Genomic DNA, 23,015 nt, shown 5'->3' on the forward strand with positions numbered 1-23,015 from the left:
GAGTTCTCCACGAGCTTTGACATATCAAAGGTCACGTGATGTATTCTGGTGAGCGCTTACGCCACAGAGCTGGAGGTGCAATGTGATCGATCACCGCAACAGGTATGTGTGATATTTTTTAACCAAATAACTGTAATAACACACGAGGTATGTCACTTGGTTTGGGAGAAATACTAGTATCAGGTGCTTTCGAAAGGGAGTTGAAAATGCTCATGTTAAAGCGCGGTGGTCGTCGCGCAACGCCTGTTCGAATAAACAATTTTACACGCGTTGATACGTCGCTATGAGTCCCATATCGAACAGAACGCGACACGACGACTGCCGCCCTTGTTGTCCCCACCCTTATGTAAACAATAATAATACAACTGTAACTGTTTTGCCTCCTTGCGCAGGACTGTAAATAATAAATAATACTCCTTGTAAATAATTTTTAAGTGATAATTTATAAAATGAATTTTACATAAAGAGTAATAAGACAATGTATATAAATATAAACAGAGGTACATTACTTGGGGTTTGCAACTCGCATTGTACTGTATGGTGACATCATGTCAAGATCCCATTCAAGTCTCTTCTCGTAGATAGCGAGACTGAGGCTACGACCTTCTGACATGACGCATATCAATGTTCAAGGTTTGTAATGAAAAAAATAAACTTTTCTTGTCACCATCATAGTGAAAAATGTAATACATCGAAAATGTACAGAAAATATAGTTCTCGTAATCCGTCATATCGTGGGCAGCTATTTTGATCCACCTGGACATCCCAGTATCCTAGTTACCTCGGGCATGCGCATTCGCATTTTTTCTGAGTTGGAACGTTTATGCGAGAGCGAGATTGTGACGGGATCTTGGTATCATGTCACCGTAGCTACAAACCCCAAGTAATGTACCTCTGATATAAATGATAGTAGTAAATCTATTGGGCCAAATAAAATAATTCCTGTCCTTCTACCCAGTATTTTTTTTTCGACCCAATTTGTCTTATTTGGCCTTTTTGTACTTAGCTTATTCTGAACTAATTTTCCGGGTACATAGTTTGATTCTTGTTCTAAATTTATGGATTGTATTTTGGTATGACAATATGATTCCATGAGCAGATTATAGAGTCTAACTGGAATAACGCTGACATTCATGTCAATTGAGGATTTGATTCACATGCATGTTAAATACAAATTTTATGAGGAAATGTGTGAAATTCGTCTGCAAACTCTCACATTTTTTGTTATTCAACAGGGCACTAATAATGCAGGGTTAATCAATTTGTCAATTACCGTAGGCACTGTGCAGTGATGAAATAAGTATGGAAAAGGATCAGCCTAACAAAACCATTACAAAACAAAATATTAAGTTTTTAGTTCTTACTATGATTCGACTATACACAGAACAGCTTGCTCCATGTATTTATTGAATGTATTGATTACACAAAGTTTTATGCATCAGTGTTTTTGGAAAATACAGATATTTTTTAAGTGTGTCAAGTAGAGGAAAATCTTCTGTGTTTATGGAATTTCACTGAAATACATGTATTTGCTGAGCAAGTTTTTATTTGGAGGGTGGGGTAGTCTTCATTTTGGTCAGTGATGTACTAGTACATAAAAATAGTTGTTTTAACATCCATAGATAAAGCAATAATCATTGAATGAATGTGTTCAATATGCAGGTTTCATAAGGACTGATTTACCATACTTTATAATGCTAAAATTACATTTAATTTCAGTATATATTCAAATTTCTGTTCAAAATAATTATAATTATTATTATGTTGCATACAACGTAGTATTCTGGGTAGTTGTTCAAGCTGCAGGAAAGAAAACTATAGTATGTTGAAATGCCAATCACTGCAAATGCACTGTTTAGTACTCTTGTAATATGTTTTTAAAAAAACTGTTGTTTTTTTCTCTTCCAGAATTCCCATGTACATGAATTAAATGACAAATAAAGAATATGGAGCCCATAGCTGTGTTCAAATACAAGGATGCCAGTCATCCAGCCTTCGTATTGAGAGGCCTCAATGAGCTACGTCATCAAAAAAAGTTCACTGATGTTGTACTCTGTGCTGGTGAGGAAGAGGATGAAATCATCTGTCACAGAGCTGTGCTCGCTTTATGCAGTCCCTATTTTAATGCAATGTTTTCAAATGGGATGCAGGAGAGTAGAGTTGAAACAATAATGCTGAAGGGTATAGACCCTAAAAGTCTGGGTATCATTGTTGAGTTTCTGTATACTGGTTGTATTGATATTAGTGAGCATAATGCACAGAGTATCCTTGAAGCTGCCAGTCTCTTCCAGATATCATCTCTGGAATCTGCTTGTTCTGTTTTCATGAAGGATCACATGGATGCCTCAAACTGTCTTGGCATACTACAGTTTGCCTATTTACACAACTTGAAGGAGCTTTACGAGAAAGCTGAAATGTACAGCACTGTTATATTTTCTGAAGTCACTAAGTATGAGGAGTTTTTACAGTTGCCGGGTGAGCTACTTTTGAAGTATTTATCTAAAGATTTGTACACAGATAATGAAGAGGTAGTGTATGAAGCAGCGATGCAATGGGTGAAATATGACATAGAAAACAGATCTAAACTGATGTTTGATATCTTGAATGTTTTAAGATTGCCTTTCTTATCACCAACTTATCTAGTTGAGGCTGGGAATAACCCATTGACTAGCAGTGAGGAGAATCTACGACTGATTGAACATGCTCAGAAGTATCAGAACATGTCATTTACAGAATTACAGAAGACATCATTGTTCCAGTGTCATCCTAGAAATTACAAGGAAGCTATCATTATCCTGGGTGCAGAATCAGTTGATCACATGGAAATCAAGCATCGAACCTTTATGTATGATCCGCAAAGTAAGTTGAAGATTCAGCGTCAATCACCGCCATTTCAGAAATATGAGAAGGTCCAGACTGCAGCATCATTGGGCAGTAATGTCATGGTTAGGACAAATCTGGGTAACGCCTGGTTGTTTCTCCCACATGAGAACACATGGACTGAAGTGGCAAGTCCGTCACAACCACGATGGCATGGTAAGCTTGTATCCTGCAGCAATCATGTATATCTTGTGGGTGGTTATGGATTGAATCGTACAATACTTGACAAAATGGAAGTGTACCGACCAGAGTCAGATTCCTGGGAGATCATCACAACCTTGCCGACTCCTGTTGTTGATTGGCATCATTCAGTCATTGCTTGTCGAGAAAAGATCTTCATTTTTGGGAGTTCAAGTTCAGATTGCGATGGCATACCAGACATCCAATGTTATGACATACTAGCCAATGAATGGAGTTTACAAGGTCATATGCGAGTACGTACACAGAAAATTCGTGCAGAAGCGCTCAATGGTTGCATTTACACAATCGGTAACATGCCGTACTACAACCACATAGAGTGCTTTGATGTCGAAAGCAGCACATGGAGGACTGTCAAGAACCTTATTGAAAGCAGGCATGATTTCAGCACTGCAGTTTGTAATGGCAAGTTATATGTATTTGGTGGTGAGAAGGAGGGTAGATATGGTAGCAAATGTATTCTAAATTCTGTGGAATGTTATGACCCTGTTGAAGATCGGTGGAATATATCAGACAGCAGTGAACATCTATTGAATATGCACACTATCACGATACTGCATCCAGAATTTCAACCAAGCCACTTAACTGGACCCAAACAACATTAATTACATCAAAGAGCATGCAATAAGTCACAAGATGGCAGAGAATGTCATGATTCTGAAGATGCAATACAAATGGTTCATTTGTATTACTATAAGATTGAGATGACATATATAAAGTATTGTAATATAAATATTGTATATTGTAAATAGTATGTATTTTGTGAGATAAATTTTCAAGAGTCACTGAAAATTGTAATAATTTCTAAGGTTTCACAAATGGGAAAGCCATGAAAATAAATTCAGTGTCAGTGACTCTCGCAAAATGTTGTCTTCATGAAAGAAAAAATTAATTGTTTACAATAACCAATTGCACACGCATTGTACTTGATATGCGTGTATGGAAGATGTAACCATTGATTGTTAATCAGGTTGCAGTCAAAATACAAAGTGTGTATTCTGCTTTAATAATGCCTGCTGTTGAAGTCAAACTGAGCTACAATGTATTCATATTATCAATTGTCAGTCTTTAACTTTACATTGGTGACTCCTTAACAGCCAGCTATATATGGCTTGAATGCATCTTTCCAGGAAGGTACCTTTGGTGAGTCTCCCTCGTACATTGTATATGTGACAATATTTTCATCATTTTGGGTAAAAAAAATGCTATTTTTGACTTCTTGACAATGACCAGCCTGAATACTTTGATATTTTTGCGGACATCTATCAGATTTGTCCATTATGTGACATTATCTCCAATCCAACTATACTGTGTAAAGTTCTTTCTAGGGTATTATATGGAGAAGAATTATTACAACAATATTAACCTATGTTATTTTGTAGCTAATCAGTTGTGCTATTCGTCTGGAAAGAATACTTTCTCTTCACAGCTTTGAAAATAATGATAGTAATACTTCTCCTTGAGTTAGGTATGAATGAATGTATGTAAATTAATATTGACAATAATCATATCTGTAATAATTTCTGTATTTAAATAAATTTTACATATTCAAAAATACTGTGGAATACTTTTTCACTTGGAATTTATTTTCGCTGAAGAAATAACTCACTGAGAATATACCTTTTTTCCTATATCTTACATTCAACGCGTCAAAAATCTGTGAAAATAAATTCGATACAAACGCCCCAAAAGTCTATTCAGCAAAATTTATTCCAGCTAAAATAAAGTATTTTACAGTACTAGATATACATGATATACATATCACTATCTGTATAGTCAAAATAAATTAATAATACAGCATACAATAAAAATCATTTTTGTTTTATATGCACTCCTTGTACAACAAATACTATGCTATGATAATAAAACATTGGTCTGGGGAATTCTGAATTCTGTGATTTTTGAATTTATTTTCAGTGTGGCTGCCCCATGACAAAAGTGGTTATCCAGGGCAACTGGACATCTGCCAATGTTGATCCTTGACTATCTTGCTATACTAAAGCCAAACTTCCATGAACACCCCCCCCCCACCTACATTATGAACTTGAATCTGTATCATCACTACTGCCATAGTCAAATGGAACAAGTGACGAGAAATTTGTAGCATCAAGTCTTTGTTTTGCGAGATTAGTCTTTTCTGGCAAACCACACTCATCATTACATTGTCTCCCATCTGTCAATGCAACTGTTGTTGATGTCCTTGTTGATGTAATTTCATTTTCTTTCACTACTTGGGATTGCTTTTTAATAACAATTCCTAATGTACTACTTGCAGTAGCAGGGCATGATTTCCTTAATGGTATTTTGTCCCAACTAGATGTAGCTGAACCAGAACTGTAGTTTTTATTCAGTCCAAGTCTTTTCTTGGCATCTTGTAATCTTTGATCTTTCTCATGGGAAGATTGACTTGACGATGGTGATTGTTCAAAGATGGGCTTTGATAATAATTCTTTTCTTTTTTCTTTTTGTTTTTCTGTAAATGCTAGTAATAAAAATAACAACTTTATGTCAAATTTCATAGTACCTTGGTGACATCTTTTTAAAGTAGCAGCAGGGAAAAGTGAGTTAAAAATTGATCTGTTATTCAGAAATTCTTGAAAAGTTACTAAGCATGCTACTATAACAATCTGAAAGCTTAGATATAAGCACATACATTATATTTTAAGAAATATAAGTTTTAATTATGACACAGCATTCATTGAAACAAATCCCAGACAAATAAGTTATGTGCATATGTGTTACATGATGTAATCTGATCTGAAAAACAAAATGATGTGCATCAAGGGCTCATAATGTTCAATTTTTGAGTGAAATCCATTCACACAGATTCATTTCCGAAATGGCAGAAATGTTTTATTTTGAAGAATTTTTAACATTAAAATAGCTGCCAATCCTAAAACAAATGTACGTTAATATTTATTCCGAGATGTACCGGTATTGATCCAGGCTTGTCTAAGATACATGTACATGTGAAGATGTGCACACACACACAAAGGTCAATCCACTAAGTCCTTATTTTGGGACTAACAAAAAATGCAACTACCATAAACTCTAAAATTTTGTCGACTCTAAAAATTGAACCACATTATTAGTTCATAATTCATGGGCTTCTGAAATTTCAACTGATCACAGAATTCTGTTTTTTATTCTCCAAAACTTTGTCCACCTCCGAACAATGACTCAACTCTAATTTAGAATGTAATTAATGAAAACATAACAAAAAACATTGAACTGACCGCATATTATATAATAGACAAAACATCTCACAAATGATCGTCTACTACACACAAAAATAACTTACTTTCCCCAAAGTTCTCAAGGTTCGAACAGCGTTTGCTTATTATTCAGTAATACTAATAGTTCGATATAAAATTTTTTATTTCTTTGGCTTGCTATGAAATACATGTAAATTTCATGCTCGTGTTATCATTAACAAATGTTTTAATACACTCTGATTGATTTAGTATCTGCCATGTTTTCTTGATCACGAGTTGACCTACCATATTGACCTGATAGCATTAACCAATCAGAATATCAAGTGGAACTACTGAAAGTTTCTGAATTTTTGGATCGCATAATGCATTACAAAAGTAAAATTCATTATCATCATGGTTACAGTATGATTCACTGGCGGTTTATTTCATTGTATGACGTTTAAAATCTCAAATCAGTGATAATTTAATTCCGTCATATTCATAATCTATTACTGATTTTGACGCAAAGGATCATATGGCATCTAATGTTTTTGTAATCACTGATTAATTCAGAATTTCAACCGTTTTTTAAAACTAGTTCTCTTTGATAAACATGAATATTCACAATAATACTGTCATGTTGGAGACAGAAATGTACAACCAATATTACTTACATTTCACAGTTCTGTATTTCATGAGTGAAGCAAGTTTCTTATCATCTTCATGCTCTGCCACTAATTCTATATCAAGTGATGATTTTTTAAGCAAAGCATTATCTTCCTCTTCTGATATTTTCAGCTGTTGCTTTTCTTGCTGAAACCATACAAAGTACATACATGAATATTAAATAATACAATCTGTATCCTGGTGTAATTGCCTGCAACACTGGGTGACAAACTGATCAGGAAAATCACTGTCTTCATATTAATATCCCTTGCAACATTGTAATAATCCTAGGAATACTGCCAGAGGTGTTTGTTTGCCTTCAACTACTGTAAAGTGAAAACACCAATTTGCACTCCCACTATATTTGACTGAGACTGCTTGAATTTGAAATGAATGAATTTGTATGTTAGTGATCACATAACAATTCACTGTGTTTGCGGGAATAATTAATTCACCATTTTCATGCAATTTCTTTGCTTGAAATCTGACTTAAAATTTGAATTTTGAGCGGTTTGACCTTCTGAACTTTGACACTTTCAGTTACCAGTATCCCTCATGAAAAGGGAGCCAGGTGTCCAGAAGCATCAGCTTGTTGGTATTAATAAGGCTAAAGTCACAAAAACACTTCTGACAATATTCCTAGGAATATTGCAAGAAAAACTTGTACAAAGATAGTGTTTTTTTCTGATGAGTTTTTGACTTATTATTATAGTAAAGTCTTGATTTATCGTAAAGTGCCACGTGAGTCACCATTTATTGTGTCTAATATTGGTCCCATGTGAGTCACCATTTATTGTGTCCAATATGGGTCCCATGTGACATACACAACACCCTACACTGTTTGCAATAGCTCAATTCATTAACAATTGAGATCTGGCATGACCTGTCTCATTCATGACAACTCCTTGTAAACCATAACAGAGGTCAGATAAGCTAATTATGTTGTTCACCACTGTGAAGCATGACTACTTTTTAACTGCCATTTTCTGTCATTTTTCTTCTCAACTTTGACATCGAAAAACTGTTAAGTATGCAGCGTCATTTGTCAAAGCACTTTGCTTAAAATAGCCCATTACTCACACGAAATTTGGTGCGTAGCATCTTGTTAATCATATAGTCTTCTTTCCAGTCTGATTGTATGTCTTCAATTTCAGACAGTGTGGGTATGATTATCTCAGATTTCTTTTTATCTTCAACACCATACTCAAGCTTGTACATTGGATCTGTAGCAAGCTTTTTACGAGTTTCTCTATCTGCAATAAACGTAAGGAAAAAAGTAAGGATTAGACTGTAATGGGTATCAAGCAAAATTGACACTGATTTTGCATGATAACTTGGATGCAAGAACACCAACTTACCGTAAAAACTCGATTAATTCGCGGTCTCTATTAGTTCGCGCACCCATTTTATTTTTGAAAGCTAATTTTTAAATGTATACTTTTAATTTGCGGCGTTCAAAAACATGTTTAAAATTGTATCCTATTAATTCGCAGGCCAGAATAAAGTGGATAACTCAGAATATATTGCATGAAGACATTAAAAATATACATATAATTTTATGTTATCAGTACTTGGTGTCGCCGCAATCGCAGATGATCTCCGTCATCACAGCCTTTCAGTTAGCAAGCAGTTTAGGTTCGGTAAAGATTTGACGTGAAAAAAATCATTCCCCCACGACACTACAGATGTTGGGCAAGATTATTACTTAGTCGATAAATATCCATCGGTCAGCACATCGATTACGAATTTCCGTGATGGAAAGCTTAGTACAGGGCTTTTTCGTTGCTGGTCCACAGGGTTGCATTGACCATGTGCCCACCATTATTTTATTACGTCATTTAAGTGAACCGCCCTATGGTGCGTAAATTGACATTTTTGATTGGTCGGGTGATTGACCTCGTGTCACATTTTCATTATACCGGATTCGGTAAAAAACACAGAGTTAAGCGGTCATGTACCTTCTATAAATCTAACCTTAGAGTTCAGTCGAAATGTACGTGAATAAGGCGATCGAAGTCCGCTGCCCAGAGTTTATTATATTATAGTAAAATTTAATTTGACGTATGGTATGTTTATGTTTGCGTAATTATTATGAATGCAACGCATTATCAAGTCGGTGATATTGAAATATTCACAGACCCAATACCCCGGGTCAGTGCCCTAACAATAGATAAAATCAAAGAAAGCTTAGAAAGAACTCCCGTGTGCTGAGAGTATTGAAGACACATTAAAAATTAATTCAAAATTACTTGTACATGAGATATTGAGGGAAAAGCTGAAAACTAATTATGTAAATCAGGTAACTAATATGAACAGAACAGAACAAAAACATAGTTGAACTCTGGTGACCTTGCCCTTTGTTATATAATATAGTTCCCTTTATCATAGTTTGTTTCAATATAAATATGCATTGTCATAATTAATTTTGAATACAAACAAGTTTTGGGGTTGAACCAACAGTGGGGAATCAGTCTACCGAATGTTCTTAAAAGATGTAAATATCTTACAAAAACATTGGTGCCTTATTTGTTTAATTATTTTAAGGAACATAATTTCCAGCTTTATTGAAAGTAATTGAGATATTTTAGAATAAAAACAAATGTCTTATTGCAAAAAAAAGTGCTGCATTTAGACGTGAATAGATTCATAAAACATGCAAGATAACAGAAAAATTTAGCTGGCTTTAGTTCAAGTATTTTGTACAGGTGTCTGTCAAAAATGAATGATTCACTGAGACAAATATGAACTGCCTCATTGTGTGACTACTGTATTATATGAAAAGTAAAAAAAACACCCTTTATGAATAGCTATCATGTTGCAAGCTCTGCTTTGTATGCAAATCAACTTAAATAGTTGGTGTCCAGTGGAGGGAGAAGTCAACAGTACTGTTGCCTCCTGAGAAACTACATCTTCAAACACTGCAATCTCTGAAGTGCGTTTTTAAACTAGTATTATAAAAACTCTATCATTCTGTTCTAATAGCTGAAACATATTCCTGTGAGTTTTCATTTGTCGAATGAACTGTTTGTCAAATACAGAATACATATATTTTAGAATAATTTTCTTTTTAAAATGTGGATGAAATGTTTTGCTTTTAATGTATTTTTTAGGTATTGTTTTTGATTTGATAACTTTTGACTGAACAGATTTTCTATTAGCTTCAGATCTTGATCAAAGTTTGGCACCCAGTTCATAGCAGTGCTTATATTGATTTTCTGACATCTTGTTTTCTGTAAAGATTTTATTGGTAGGTTTGCAAATGTGTATCAGACTGTGCAATCTCTCCATGAGTTGGTTTTGAAACCCAGTATGGGATTCTGAGATACATTACCAAGGATATTATTACAAAATAAATCATTTGCTTCATTGAACACATACAACAATGCATATTTCCACTGAGATCAGTGACCTTTGATGTGTATCACCAGTGATCAGTCAAGTAGAAACAGTCAAAATATTTTATCAGATTTTCTCAATTTTTGCATGATATTTTCATATAGGACATCTGTTGTTCAAACTCAGGGAAGACTTTATACTGATGAATAAGGTGACCAAGTTTGATAAAGTTTGGAATAGAATTAGTAAAGTTATTATGCACACAATAACAATTATTAACGATGATGACGACGACGACGACAACGCCGGACAAAATTTTTCCCATAATATACCTTTCCCTTCCATCTTTGATGGGCAAGGTAAAAATTATGAATTATTATGCCAATTAGAGAATTAATATGAACAAATTTTAACCCAAAATTAATCAGACCTGTCTATTATTCTAGAGCATTTATGTACCAAATTTTATTCAAATGTGATGATCAGTAATTGAGATATCAGTGTTAATTAATTATGTTAATTAGGAGATTAATAAGCATAAATATTTACCAAAAACTAATTGGGTTTCTGCATAGTTCTCTTTAAAAGTTTCATTAAAATCCAATTTGTGGTTCTTTATATATCAGTGGAACATTATGCAAATTAGGTAATTAATATCCAATTAAAACTAATCAGGTCTCTGCATAATCCTAGAAGATCTATGTAGCAAGTCTCATTGAAATATGATGAGTACTACTTGATATATCAAAAGTTGAAAATTAATTAATTATGCAAATTAGGTAATTAATATGTACTCATATTACCCTAAAAACTATCAGGTCTGTGCAGTGTCCTATGACATCTATGTACCAAGGGTCATTGAAATGTGATGATTACTACTTGAAATATCAAAGGCTGAAAATTAATTAATTACGCAAATTAGCTAATTAATATATACTGATATTACCCTAAAAACTATCAGGTCTGTGCAGTGTCCTATGACATCTATGTACCAAGTTTCACTGAAATGTGACAATTACTACAGAAATATCAAAAGCTGAAAATTAATTAATTATGCTAATTAGGTAATTAATATGTACTCGTATTACCCTAAAAACTATCAGGTCTGTGCAGTGTCCTATGACATCTATGTACCAAGTGTCATTGAAATGTGATGATTACTACTTGAAATATCAAAAGCTGAAAATTAATTAATTATGCAAATTAGCTAATTATTATATACTGATATTACCCTAAAAACTATCAGGTCTGTGCAGTGTCCTATGACATCTATGTACCAAGTTTCACTGAAATGTGACAATTACATGTACTACAGAAATATCAAAAGATGAAAATTAATTAATTATGCTAATTAGGTAATTAATATCTACTGATATTACCCTAAAAACTATCAGGTTTGTGCAGTGTCCTATGACATCTATGTACCAAGTTTTATTGAAATGTGATGATTAGTACTTGAGATATCAGTGGAAAAGCCGAAAATTGATTAATCATTATGCAAATTAGGTAATTAATATTGCACAGATTTTTACCCAAAACTAATCAAATCTGCGCATGAGTTTGGAGCATCTGTGTGCCAAGTTTCATCAAAATCCAATGAGTGGTTCTTTAGATATCAGTGGAACAGTCATGGAACAGCTAAAAATCAGCTGATTATCATGCAAATTAGGTAATTAATATGCATGGATTTTTACCAAAACCTAATCAAATCTGCGCATTGGCCCAGAGCATCTATGCACCAAGTTTCATCAAAAACTGATGTATGGTTCTTGAGATATCAGTGGAACAGACGGACACACATACACACACACACACATACAGACACACTAACTGCAAAGACTCCCTTTTTGTGCTTCGCACACGGGAGTCAAAAAAACTAATTATCATTAAAGCAATACATAACAAAGTACAGACCCGGTACAATATTGTAAACAAATTTGCGTAATTAGAAAAGCAGTGCACTAAGTAAACAACGTTAAAGTTGATATATTCAAGCCAGTACAGAGTTGCATACAAGTTGCGTAATTACAGTACCTTCGGATATAATAACAATTTTACTAGTTTGACGTGCGAGGCACGAAAGAAAAAAAGGTTGCTAAGGTAACGCGTCAGTTCAGTGCATGACTTGGGGTCAAACTTCGGTCAACACACACTTGATGTCAGCATCGCCGCGCAACAAGTTTCACAAAAAAGTACTTGAAGCTCAATTGTGTCCCAAAATGATGTTGCTGATCACTCAGTTGTCACAGCGTGTGTTGTGTCATGTCCATGATGCACCCTGTTTCGACTTTGGCTTGCTTTTCCTTCTTAGTGATGCGACCTCTCACCAATGTATTAAAACACTTTGAATTTATACTTTGCATGATTATATTTGGTCAACGCAAAACATTATTTTTTCTAAACATTTTCTGAGACCATTTTTATCAACGCAGGGTTATTTTTCCCCGACAAGATGGGCTTCGTAATATCTGCCATAACATCGCCCGGGCGATGCCTAGAAAAATAAAAAAAGCCAGTGCAGCCAGACGGCTACTTTGTGGTCCTTAACGCAGTGCGTGTTCTTTGCCCGACTATACGCCATGAATGTCGCTAGCCACGAGTCTCAGAGGCACTAAAAAAACGTCCTGTAATCGTGTTCATTGGAAAACAAAACAAATCACTAATAAATTTATGAAAACAGCTCCTTTTTGAATCGATCAAAAAGTACTCTTAATTCGCGCACCAAAAACCAATAATTTCCCTTTTTACGCTATTAATTCGTGCACTTATAAATTAATTATTTTTACTACCGCAAATTAATCGAGTTTTTACAGTACTCAACTAATAGTAGTCTGATATATGTATCAATTATTGGCCTAAATGCTCAAAAAATACCCATGTCACATTTGAATTTTGTGAAAACTATGTATTTGAAACAAATACATATTTAGCATATTTAACATGATGCTGTAAGTAAAATCATTGCAAAGTTTGTTTACCTTCTGGTGCAATCTGTTCATTCTCATCTGGATCCCACTTTTCATTCTTTCGCCTGGCACCACTGACAATCACATACTCCATGTTTTTAGGATCAGTCTCAATCTCAAAGTGACTATCACACAAATGGCACTTCATTCGGAATCTATAAATAGGCGTTGTGTAATAGTTTCCCACTTTCTTCTTTTCAGCATTATACCGTACACCTGTATTGAACAAAAATATAACTAATATTTGTGTAATAGTATGCTATGTGTCAACAAACAGCCCTAAGCAAAATGAATCATAATCTAAATTGTCCAAGCGTTTGTATGTTTCTTGCATTATCTAAAAAGTTTAATGTACTACACTGTAGCAAAAAAAAACTCATTTGAGGTTTCCACTTTGTGACAAGCAATATGTATACATATTGATTTAAGGTAGTGACAAGGAAGAAAAATGATTGAGACATTCTCTCTCCACCATGTACATTATGTAACTGTATGTCAATATACATGTATATGTTTTTGAGATACAATGTAGAAGAATATGATTGTATAGTTAAAAATAGCATTTTTTACCAAAAATATTCATTAAAATTAGAAAATGAAACTTATTGTCACAAAATAAACAAATCCGTCAGTGGTTCACCTAAAGTGTCTACATATAAAATATCAAACAATTGTGCTAGGAATTTTAAAGAACAAGTCAAAAATTGATTTTTTACAAAAATGATAAAAATATCCACTAAAATTAAGGAATTGAAGGTATTGTCACAAAGGGAACAAATCTGACTAAGGTTGACTGCAGGTGTCATAAAATATCAAAGCAATAGGGCTGGTCAGGATACATATCCACAGATATTCAAGCATTTTCACTGCCTGGTAACCATCACAGTGAAAACAATGGCGAAAACTCTCAGAAAACTGTACTTTGGATGGTTGTTGAGACTCTGAACTGTACAACCTACATGTATATGTGCAACATATATAAATTTGGTATACTAATTTGAGTGGAGTTTGTGCTGTTTTAGAAATACATGATATAGTGGTGAGAACACCAAGTATCAAAGCAGGCATATTTGCCATTATCAAGAAAAAGTCAAAGATATGAAGTTGACAGACGACATGTAATCAATAATATGGACAGCCCACTCTGTCGCTAAGTTGACAGTGGAGCTAAAAAGGTGGAGACTAACTCCCAGAAACAGACAAAACTGAGCAATTTTCACTAACTATAATTAATTTATCCAAGAAACTTTGTTGTGTAAAACCATAGACCCACTAACAGTTAGAGGGTCTATGGTAAAACAGTTTCAATTAGATGCAAATTAAATCCATTGTATTCATAAGATCATCACTCAGTCTGGAACAGTTAATTTGGACCACCAATAAATAAAGAGTATAGTGAATATAGTGATTACATAATCAAATGTGTTTTGAAAAATGTATTTTTTTCTTGTTTTTTCCTGTTGAACTAAAATAAAAAGAAATCCAATAAACCAAATGATTTGGAGTAGAAAGTTTTACTTGTTAAATGTTACACAAATTTTTGAATAGCCTTGTTGACGGAAGACATTTATCAGTATTGCAGTACAATATTTTTTGGTGAAAAAACAAACGAACAGAAAATTAGTAATTTTTTGAGGTTAAAGTACCGGTAATACAAATGTAGGCATTAGCAACCATTAAAAATTGTATTAAAATACACTTACCCATTCCAACATGTTTGTTACATCCATCACACCATATATTATACGGCAATTCAAAGCGAATGATAGTTATTCCCATGTGCAATTTACGAGCTCTCTCTCGCAATGGATGACTACCATGGTATCGATCTAATGATTTATGTTTGGCTGGATCAAAATCAGGTGGGTAGTATTTGTTGGTGGCTTTTCTTTCTCCCTGGTAATCAGAAAAAGGTAATAAAGAAGATAATGTCAGCAACTATTTTAAAGTGCCTGTGCAATGCCCACCCTCACGTTTCCCATTTTAGATCTGTATCCCACTGAAATGGGCAGTTATTGATTTTTTTGCTGAAAATGATTACTCGTATCCAAGTAAATTTGGGATATTTCTCGTGTTGTAGCCATGCCCACCTATCCTGAAACGGTCGACTGTTTCCGGATTTCCGACTCTCGCCGAAAGTGTGCCACCAAATGCCAAAATGTGAGAGGAAGTCATACCCCTGAGCCGTAATAACACTGGTCATTCAGTATAATTTTAAACGATATACATTTTTCAGTCGGCGTTTTTTTTTTCTTTCTTTTTTTGTCTATTTTCTTTTTTTTGGGGAGAGAGAGTTTTTAGATGTTGTGTTGTGGGCAGTTGCAGTGAAACATATAGTCATAGTGTAAGTATTCACACGTTTCTAATCAATCCGAAGGTGCGACATCAGTGGACGAAAGCCACTTAACCTCAGATTCATTTTTTTGGAAAAACTGTCTTCGTCCATGAAAAAAACAACTAGGTTTAAAGAGAAACGCTGACAACATAAACCTGGCGCAACACTTTTGAAAGAAATAGATTCCGAACCATGATCAACGAGGCGGATTTCAGAAGAGAGAGAGACGTCCGGCAAGTGTTTCAAATGAGTTGACTTTTTTGCAATCCCTGTTAGGTAAAAGATAGCAATAATTTTGACAGTGACACGAAAACGAAAACGAATTACACAGCCCTTACACACTGTTAATTGTTTTCATTTTCGAAGGCTAAAAGTTTCTGAATTGTTAGGTGGTTTGTGTTGAATGTCGAATTCACACCTCTGTTCTTTTTTTACCTCCATGCTTGCAGCTTGATCTGCGTGATAATTTCTGAAATAAGAATCCGGGCTTGGTCAATGTGTTTCCACCAAATAAAGTTTTAATATGATGTTATAATTATAACAATTACGCCATGGATCACGCTAACTCGAATCCACTCTGAATTTATTTATCTGTAAGTGTGTCGATCTCGATTATTTTTGTTATCCGCTTTTAACGTACTTGCCCTCGTCGTGACCCGACGCGTTCACCTATTTCAACAGAATTTCAATTTATTTCCACGCGGCTGTCATGTATTTAGTAACTGTGATTTGTCGCTTTTTAAATTATTTTATAGTGATCACTATGGTCTAATGTTTAGAATGTCAAAATATGTTCTCTTTTATTTTAATTTTGAAAGTTTTACTCAGACGATCGATGAAATAAAACAGTGTAGTGACGTGCCTAGTAACCTGCTAAATAACGAGATAATTCCAACGTCAAATTCTATTTTGTCCAGCGACAGTGTACAAACGTGCGCCGCTGACGATCACGGTGACCAGCTACACCAGAACGAACATATTTCGCATCTAACTCAACCCCATGCAACAAAAATTGATACTATGTGTTCATTATGGTTCATTCCTCCTCGACGAACAAGTACATATGTGAAAATTTAGTCAAAGACGAGAAAACTGCAGAAGAAATTTGCCTTATTTACACGTATCGGCAATGCAAGCTGCCATGCGACTTCCCCTTCTGACGTCACAAGGGGAATTTCTGTATGCAAATAAGAAGCTAATGAGGAGCCTCGTTTTAAAATACACAAAAACAAGTCATTGAAAATGACACAGTCCCCGTTAAGTTCTGATTTGTGCTCGTCATATTAAAGCGGAGAGGTTGTCGCGAGCGTGTCCTTGAAACTTGAGTTCCAAGTGGCGTATACAACAGATTGTTTATTTACATCAAAACATGTGTTCTCTGTAGTAGTAATATGGCCAAAAATAAAAACAGCCGTTATTCTGCCATCTTTGATCTGATTATGAAACACACTGATATGTATGATGTATGTGCCAAATACGAATGAAAATGGTACATAAATTGTGGAAACATAGTAGTAAGGCCAAAAAGTCAGATGGCTGTCAATCGGCCATCCTTGACCAGATTTTGAAACAAATTGTCATGGACATGCATCCTAACATGTATAAAGTACATGTATGTGCCAAATTTGAATGAAAACTGACAGAGTACGTCCAAGATACCGCATAAAAAAACAAAAACAAGATGCCTGCCAGTCGACCATCTTTGATCCAATTGCGAAATAAATCGTCATGGACATGTATCCTAACATGTATAATCTATGTACCAAGTTTGAATGACAACTGACAAAGCATGTCCAAAATACAACATTTTCAAAAACAAGATGGCTGCCAGTCGGCCATTTTTAATCGAATCGCTAAACCACTGCATGTGCATATGTCCCACATAAGGTACTAGGCACATGCAAAGAATGAACGGAATCGATCCACAGGATTCTGAAATATGACATAGGATAGACTGACGCACGGAGAGACCAACACACGGACGGTAAAACGGACAGACTCAGGAACTCACAGACGGTCGGGGACATGTATCCTAACATGCATGATCTATGTATTAAATTTGAATGAAAACTGACAAAGCATGTCCAAAATACGACATTTTCAAAAAACAAGATGGCTGCCAGTCGGCCATCTTTGATCCAATTGTGAAATAAATCATCATGGACATGTATCCTAACATGTATAATCTATGTACCAAGTTTGAATGAAAACTGACAAAGCATGTCCAAAATACAACATTTTCAAAAAACAAGATGGCTGCCAGTCGGCCATTTTGAATCGAATCGCTAAACCACTGCATGTGCATATGTCCCACATAAAGTACTAGGCACATGCAAAGAATGAACGGAATCGGTCCAAGGGATTCTGAGATATGACTCCGGACGGACGGACGGACACACGGACGCACAGACGGACGGACGCACAGACGGACGGACGGACGGAGACCGAATTATAAGTCCCCGTTTTCGGACTTCGTCGAACGGGGACTAATAAAGTTGCCGTAGATTGAGTTTAAAACACATTTTTTCACTTAAAAAAATAATTTATGCTTAGAAACATAAGAAAATAATATGACAGAACCCCACACCCTCCCCGTGGCTTTCGTTGCATATGGAAGTTATTTTCACGAGTGATGCGGTGTATCCTGCGACCGTACTTTCACGAGCGAAGCGAGTGAAAGTACAGCAGAATACACCGCATCTCGAGTTTCCAGGTGGTCAACACACATTAAGTTCTCCCAATCGTAGTATTCCATGTGATGTACACCTGACATGCCAAAAATGTTGTTGAACGATCTGAACTGGATAAAAATAGCAGACGAAAATGTGTTTGCAAAATAAAAATAGTTCGGTAGCCAATAAAAATACCATGTTCATTTGCATATCGACCGTGAAAATACCGAAAACATTATTGCATGGGTGATATGCAAATTAGTTTGGGCCAAAATAAGTGACTGCCTAAAAGTACCATTACTGTTGTTCAAATTTCATGTCACTCGGCAAGTATATTCATGTACCCCAAGGGGAAAATATCGTACTTCTAAATATTGAAGGGACTACTTTGTTTGCTCTCGGACCTCATTTGCATATGGGTTGTGGAAATACCGATTTTGATTTCAGGGACGAATCAAAATAAACTGCAGTACATATGTAATAATAATATTTATGTATCAATGGATAATTTTAGGCGTGAAAATAGCAGCAGGCACTTTAAAGCAACTAGCCAGTTGGAATGCAATACAACAATTATTAGATGAAAAACCAAATATTATGAGCTGTAGGTTGAATAATGTTTGAAACAATATACTCTTTAATATTCAAATTATTACAGATTATTTCACAATTTGTGTTATCAAATGAATCTAGTTGTCACATGTCTGCTGCCATTATTCATGAATCTCTTGAGTTAGGAAAAATTGCTACATTTTGTAACAGCAAAAATTGTCAGGGCTTTGCCCTTCAAGATGGTGCCAGGGAATGGTCATTGGTGTTCACCCCACTGACATAAAAATGAAGTATCAAGCAAGTGAGCAAGTTTTCCTGAGCAATGACATCATAACTTCAACCTTTCAAATGCACTGGTCATTTGATTGCACAACACCAAATTTTCCCAACTTTGTCGACAATCTATTGTGAATAACACTGTGTGTAAATACATAGGCAATCGATGATTTTTTTATATATGAATTAGCTGCTGAGCTGAAATGACAATTTTTGGTTTCAAATACCACAGGAAAGTGTTTTTCGTGTAATTAGGTGTTTGGATTTTTCCACACAAAAACGCTGAGTTCTGTTATCGGTTGGCCTAATATAACCCCAACGGATCGTATTTTGTGAAAGATTGGCATTTTTGGCCTGATTTGTAGGAATCTGAAAAATTTGTTTCACAACTTGTCTCTTATTTAGTTTTATGCTGCATTCAAGATGTAAATATCGCATTTTATTATCATGTGTGAGCCAGCTGACTGTGAGGGCGACCTAACTTTGTTAAACCTCTCTATAAATTACACCATAGTTAGGTGACATCAGACACCAATGACTGTGTCCTGTCATTTCAGACTGTGTCAGTACATACATTTTATTTGGATAACTTTCCCATTTATTAAATAGCAATTTATACAATCAAATAAAATAAATTGAAAGGTAATTGAATCGTGATCTACTAGTATTTATATTCCGCTTGTTCAAGGGCCCCCCCCCATTAGTTTGACGTTGGTTTCACCATGGAGGTAGAAAAGAGACTCTTTTCTACCTCGATGGTTTCACCCACCGTCCCTGGGACGGTGTTTCATCCAACGGTAATAGTACATTTTCGAACGTCCAACAGAGAATCTCGTGTGAGATTCACCAGGGAGCTGACTTGACTTGACTGACTTGACGGGACCCTAAGATGTTAAAATCTCAAACACAATCGAAACTATAAAATTGCATGGTGATGTTCAGCTATTGACAAGTTATACCACATAAAAAGAATCCCATAGCAGTTGTATTTACACATATTTCAAACGTTACACATGACTTCAAAGATTTCATTTTGCTCACCATCTGTCCAACCTCGTCAGCAGTGACGATCGAAAATGAAATTGAAATACTAGTCACAGTCCCTCTAGATAGACAGGCCCGTAGTTTGGGGGGGTTCGGGGGGTTCGGTCGAACCCCCTAAATTTTGGAAGTGAATAGATTTATGATCGTAGATTAGAACATAATAAAACAAACAGTATTAATTAAAATAATTATCATCGTTTAAATCACTTGACTCAGTGAGGTAACTATCAGACTCGATCAAAATAGCATAGTAATGAGCATTTAGATGGTAACGAGCTTTAAATGTCAATCGTGAAGTTACGTCGTGTCAGTTCAACAGCAGCCAATCAAAACAGGTTGTTATAAATGGGCAAGCTTTTATTTGGTGATTCCGCGATGGTGTAATGAAGATCGCGTTCAAGCAGATGATGTTAAATATTAAAGCAACATTGAAACAATAATGTAATGGTAGTCACTCTCTAAAGGATGTGGTGGTCCTGAATAGGTCCATTTGTCTTGTGCTAGTGTTCGCTCAGTTAGTAAAGTGTGGGATTCGAACGGGATTGAGACGACAACACGACACTGTACTTTCATATTGGTTCATTAGTTTTGTATTTTTCAAGTTAATGATGGCATATATACTGTTTTGTTCTAAGTGTGTCAGCCAAATGTAGTCAACTTATTGTATTAGTACGTGTAGCCTGTGTTATTGGATATAATGTACAGCTAAGGGTTGAAAACATCATTAAAAATATGACGAAGATGTATCATCACAAGTTGTATAGGTCGAAGAGCTTCTTGCAGCCAAAAAATTATCCCACAGTGTTGCTTCAGCACTGAAACTATGCGATAAATCATATTTTTCAAACATATTTTTTTTTACACGGTTTTTTTGATGTCTTAGAAAATTTTCTATGTTTTTAGTGGGTTCATAAAAAGGAGATGTAGTCATTGAAGTTTATTTATTTGTTTACTGCTAAACTGCTACTATATGCATATTATTTTACCGCCATCTAAAAACAGATTTACAGTGAACCAACAAATTTACGTACTGCAAGAAACTTGGTAGTATGCTATTGGTTAGTGCATTTAATTTGTTTGATGCAATCATTGTGCCAGCTATTTCTTATGGTAGCGATATGGGGGTACCAAAATTCGGAAATCGAGAGGGTACAGACAACATTTTGCAGATATCTTAATAGTTGTACAAACAATATAGCGATGTTGGACGAATGTGGAAGGCTGCAATTATGCTGTGATTATTTTAAGCGTTGTCTCTTATATTGGTTAAAATTAAATAATATATACATGTAGCTGGAGCCCCAAAACATGTTATATCATGCTTAAACGATTAGACAAGACCGGCAGACTTACTTGGGAAACCCACATAAAAATCTCCTGTTCAAATCTGGTTTCGGCATTGTCTGGTTTGAAAAACAAGTTGTACCTAGATACTGCAAATTTTTTAGAGATATTTACTCAAAGAATAAAAAAAAATGTTGTCAGCAAGAATGGCATGCTTCAATTTCACAATCATCCAGGCTGTGTACTTTCGGAAAAATCAATGTAGTATTATAACTTGGGAGATTTATTGGTAAGCAATTATAGACTAAAATATATACTGACGAGTTTTTGCTGTTTTGGCCATAAACATAATGTTGAATTAGGCAGACACACAAAAATACAGTTAGATCAACAAATTTTTAGTTTTTGCAGTGATACGTTTGAATTTAGCATGGTAGACAATTGAAATTCACTTTGTTTTTATATGTTCATTTTATATGTTCATTTTATAATGATCCAAGGGCTGATTTATGCAAATACTGACAGTCTGGGCTTACTTCGTCGCTACAAAAACTGCCACACCACATATCAACTAGCTCTGTATCTTTTAAAAGTTTTAAAGCGACGAGATGAATATGAATTCAGCTTAACTTAGTACCATATGTTTACATGGATGTTGTATTGTTTTTAAATAATACAGAAATAAAATTACATAATTGACTAATACTAAAATGAATAATTGTAGACAGATTTCGACATGAAATTGTGTCACTTTTATGTGCGCTAACATCTGTGAAGAGCGAAAAAGCTCGTGAGTGGCATTCTACCTTAAAATGCTTGGACAATAATGCTAAGATACGTACAGTCTTGTCTTTTTTGTGTACAACATTTTGCCGTAATGGATCAAGGGTGTGGGTGTGTTTGTGGGTGGGGAATGGCCTAGGAACCCTTCTCTAAAATGGTAAAATAGTTCAAAAATGTTATGTGGAATAACTTACCAACGTAACACAAAGTAAACCAATTGAATTTAAAACCGAGAATATAAAAATGTATGTAACAGAGCTCAAAAACACTTTTTGAATATTATAAATAAATATATCATTTATTGTTGTTTTCGAACCCCCTATTCAAAAGTGCTGGCTACGGGCCTGATAGAGGGACTGTGTATTTATAGTACTCAAATAAAGTACATAAATAAAATAGACAGTTAAGTTAAATTGTGACCCCTAGTACACAAGCGAGACACAGTCGATTGTGTTCGCTTGACTATCGGCGAAGTGACTGTCACCAAAGACACTGAAATACATCTCCTGTCTTGGCTCATAGACCTTAGAAAGAGAGGTATATGCTTGGTTATAACTCGGCCTCGAGTTTAGTGTTATGACTGGGATGATTCCTAACTAAAATCGGGATCGGGAGGATTAGCGAATTCTTCTGTGCCTGTGCGGTGGGATTCGGAAGTACTCAATTACCACAAAAATAAGTGATTGTTTATAAAAACGTACCATTTTGACTTAAATTTGTTTCCAGAACACGGAGAACGTCAAGATGTCGCACAGTTGTGATCCTCTCGCAAGCTACGAGAATGGGGATGACGAAGTTCTGTGAGATTTTATTGTTGAACCTGATTGGC

General features: G+C 35.1%; 2 protein-coding genes across 2 annotated transcripts; one reads left to right on the forward strand and one right to left on the reverse strand.

The window, feature by feature from the left end:
• The first annotated feature begins 2 nt into the window (after positions 1–2).
• Positions 3–4,961, forward strand: LOC100377166 (kelch-like protein 24). The gene is made up of 2 exons (XM_085503467.1): positions 3–102; positions 1,909–4,961. Exon 2 carries the CDS (start codon positions 1,947–1,949, stop codon positions 3,681–3,683), a length of 1,737 nt encoding a protein of 578 aa, XP_085359593.1. The 5' UTR covers positions 3–102; positions 1,909–1,946; the 3' UTR covers positions 3,684–4,961.
• On the reverse strand, positions 4,644–22,974 carry LOC102807644 (coiled-coil domain-containing protein 130 homolog). Its single transcript, XM_006814325.3, has 6 exons — positions 22,888–22,974; positions 14,944–15,136; positions 13,253–13,456; positions 8,019–8,191; positions 6,947–7,085; positions 4,644–5,560 (listed from the first exon to the last, which is right to left on the reverse strand). The coding sequence occupies exons 1-6, from the start codon at positions 22,888–22,890 to the stop codon at positions 5,115–5,117; spliced, it is 1,158 nt and encodes a 385-aa protein (XP_006814388.1). The 5' UTR covers positions 22,891–22,974; the 3' UTR covers positions 4,644–5,114.
• Between the last annotated feature and the right edge of the window lie 41 nt (positions 22,975–23,015).

This window comes from Saccoglossus kowalevskii, chromosome 9, assembly GCF_978046115.1.
Source record: "Saccoglossus kowalevskii chromosome 9, keSacKowa6.1, whole genome shotgun sequence".
Classification (NCBI taxonomy): domain Eukaryota; kingdom Metazoa; phylum Hemichordata; class Enteropneusta; family Harrimaniidae; genus Saccoglossus; species Saccoglossus kowalevskii.

Excerpts from the sequence above, each read along its gene's own strand:
- LOC102807644 (XM_006814325.3), bottom strand. Across the intron at positions 8,192-13,252 it reads TGAACAGATTGCACCAGAAG|ATAGAGAAACTCGTAAAAAG; the intron begins GTAAACAAACTT and ends CGTTTATTGCAG. Across the intron at positions 7,086-8,018 it reads TGCTACGCACCAAATTTCGT|CAAGAAAAGCAACAGCTGAA; the intron begins GTGAGTAATGGG and ends GTATGGTTTCAG.
- LOC100377166 (XM_085503467.1), top strand. The coding sequence starts at position 1,947 with ATGGAGCCCATAGCTGTGTTCAAATACAAGGATGCCAGTCATCCAGCC.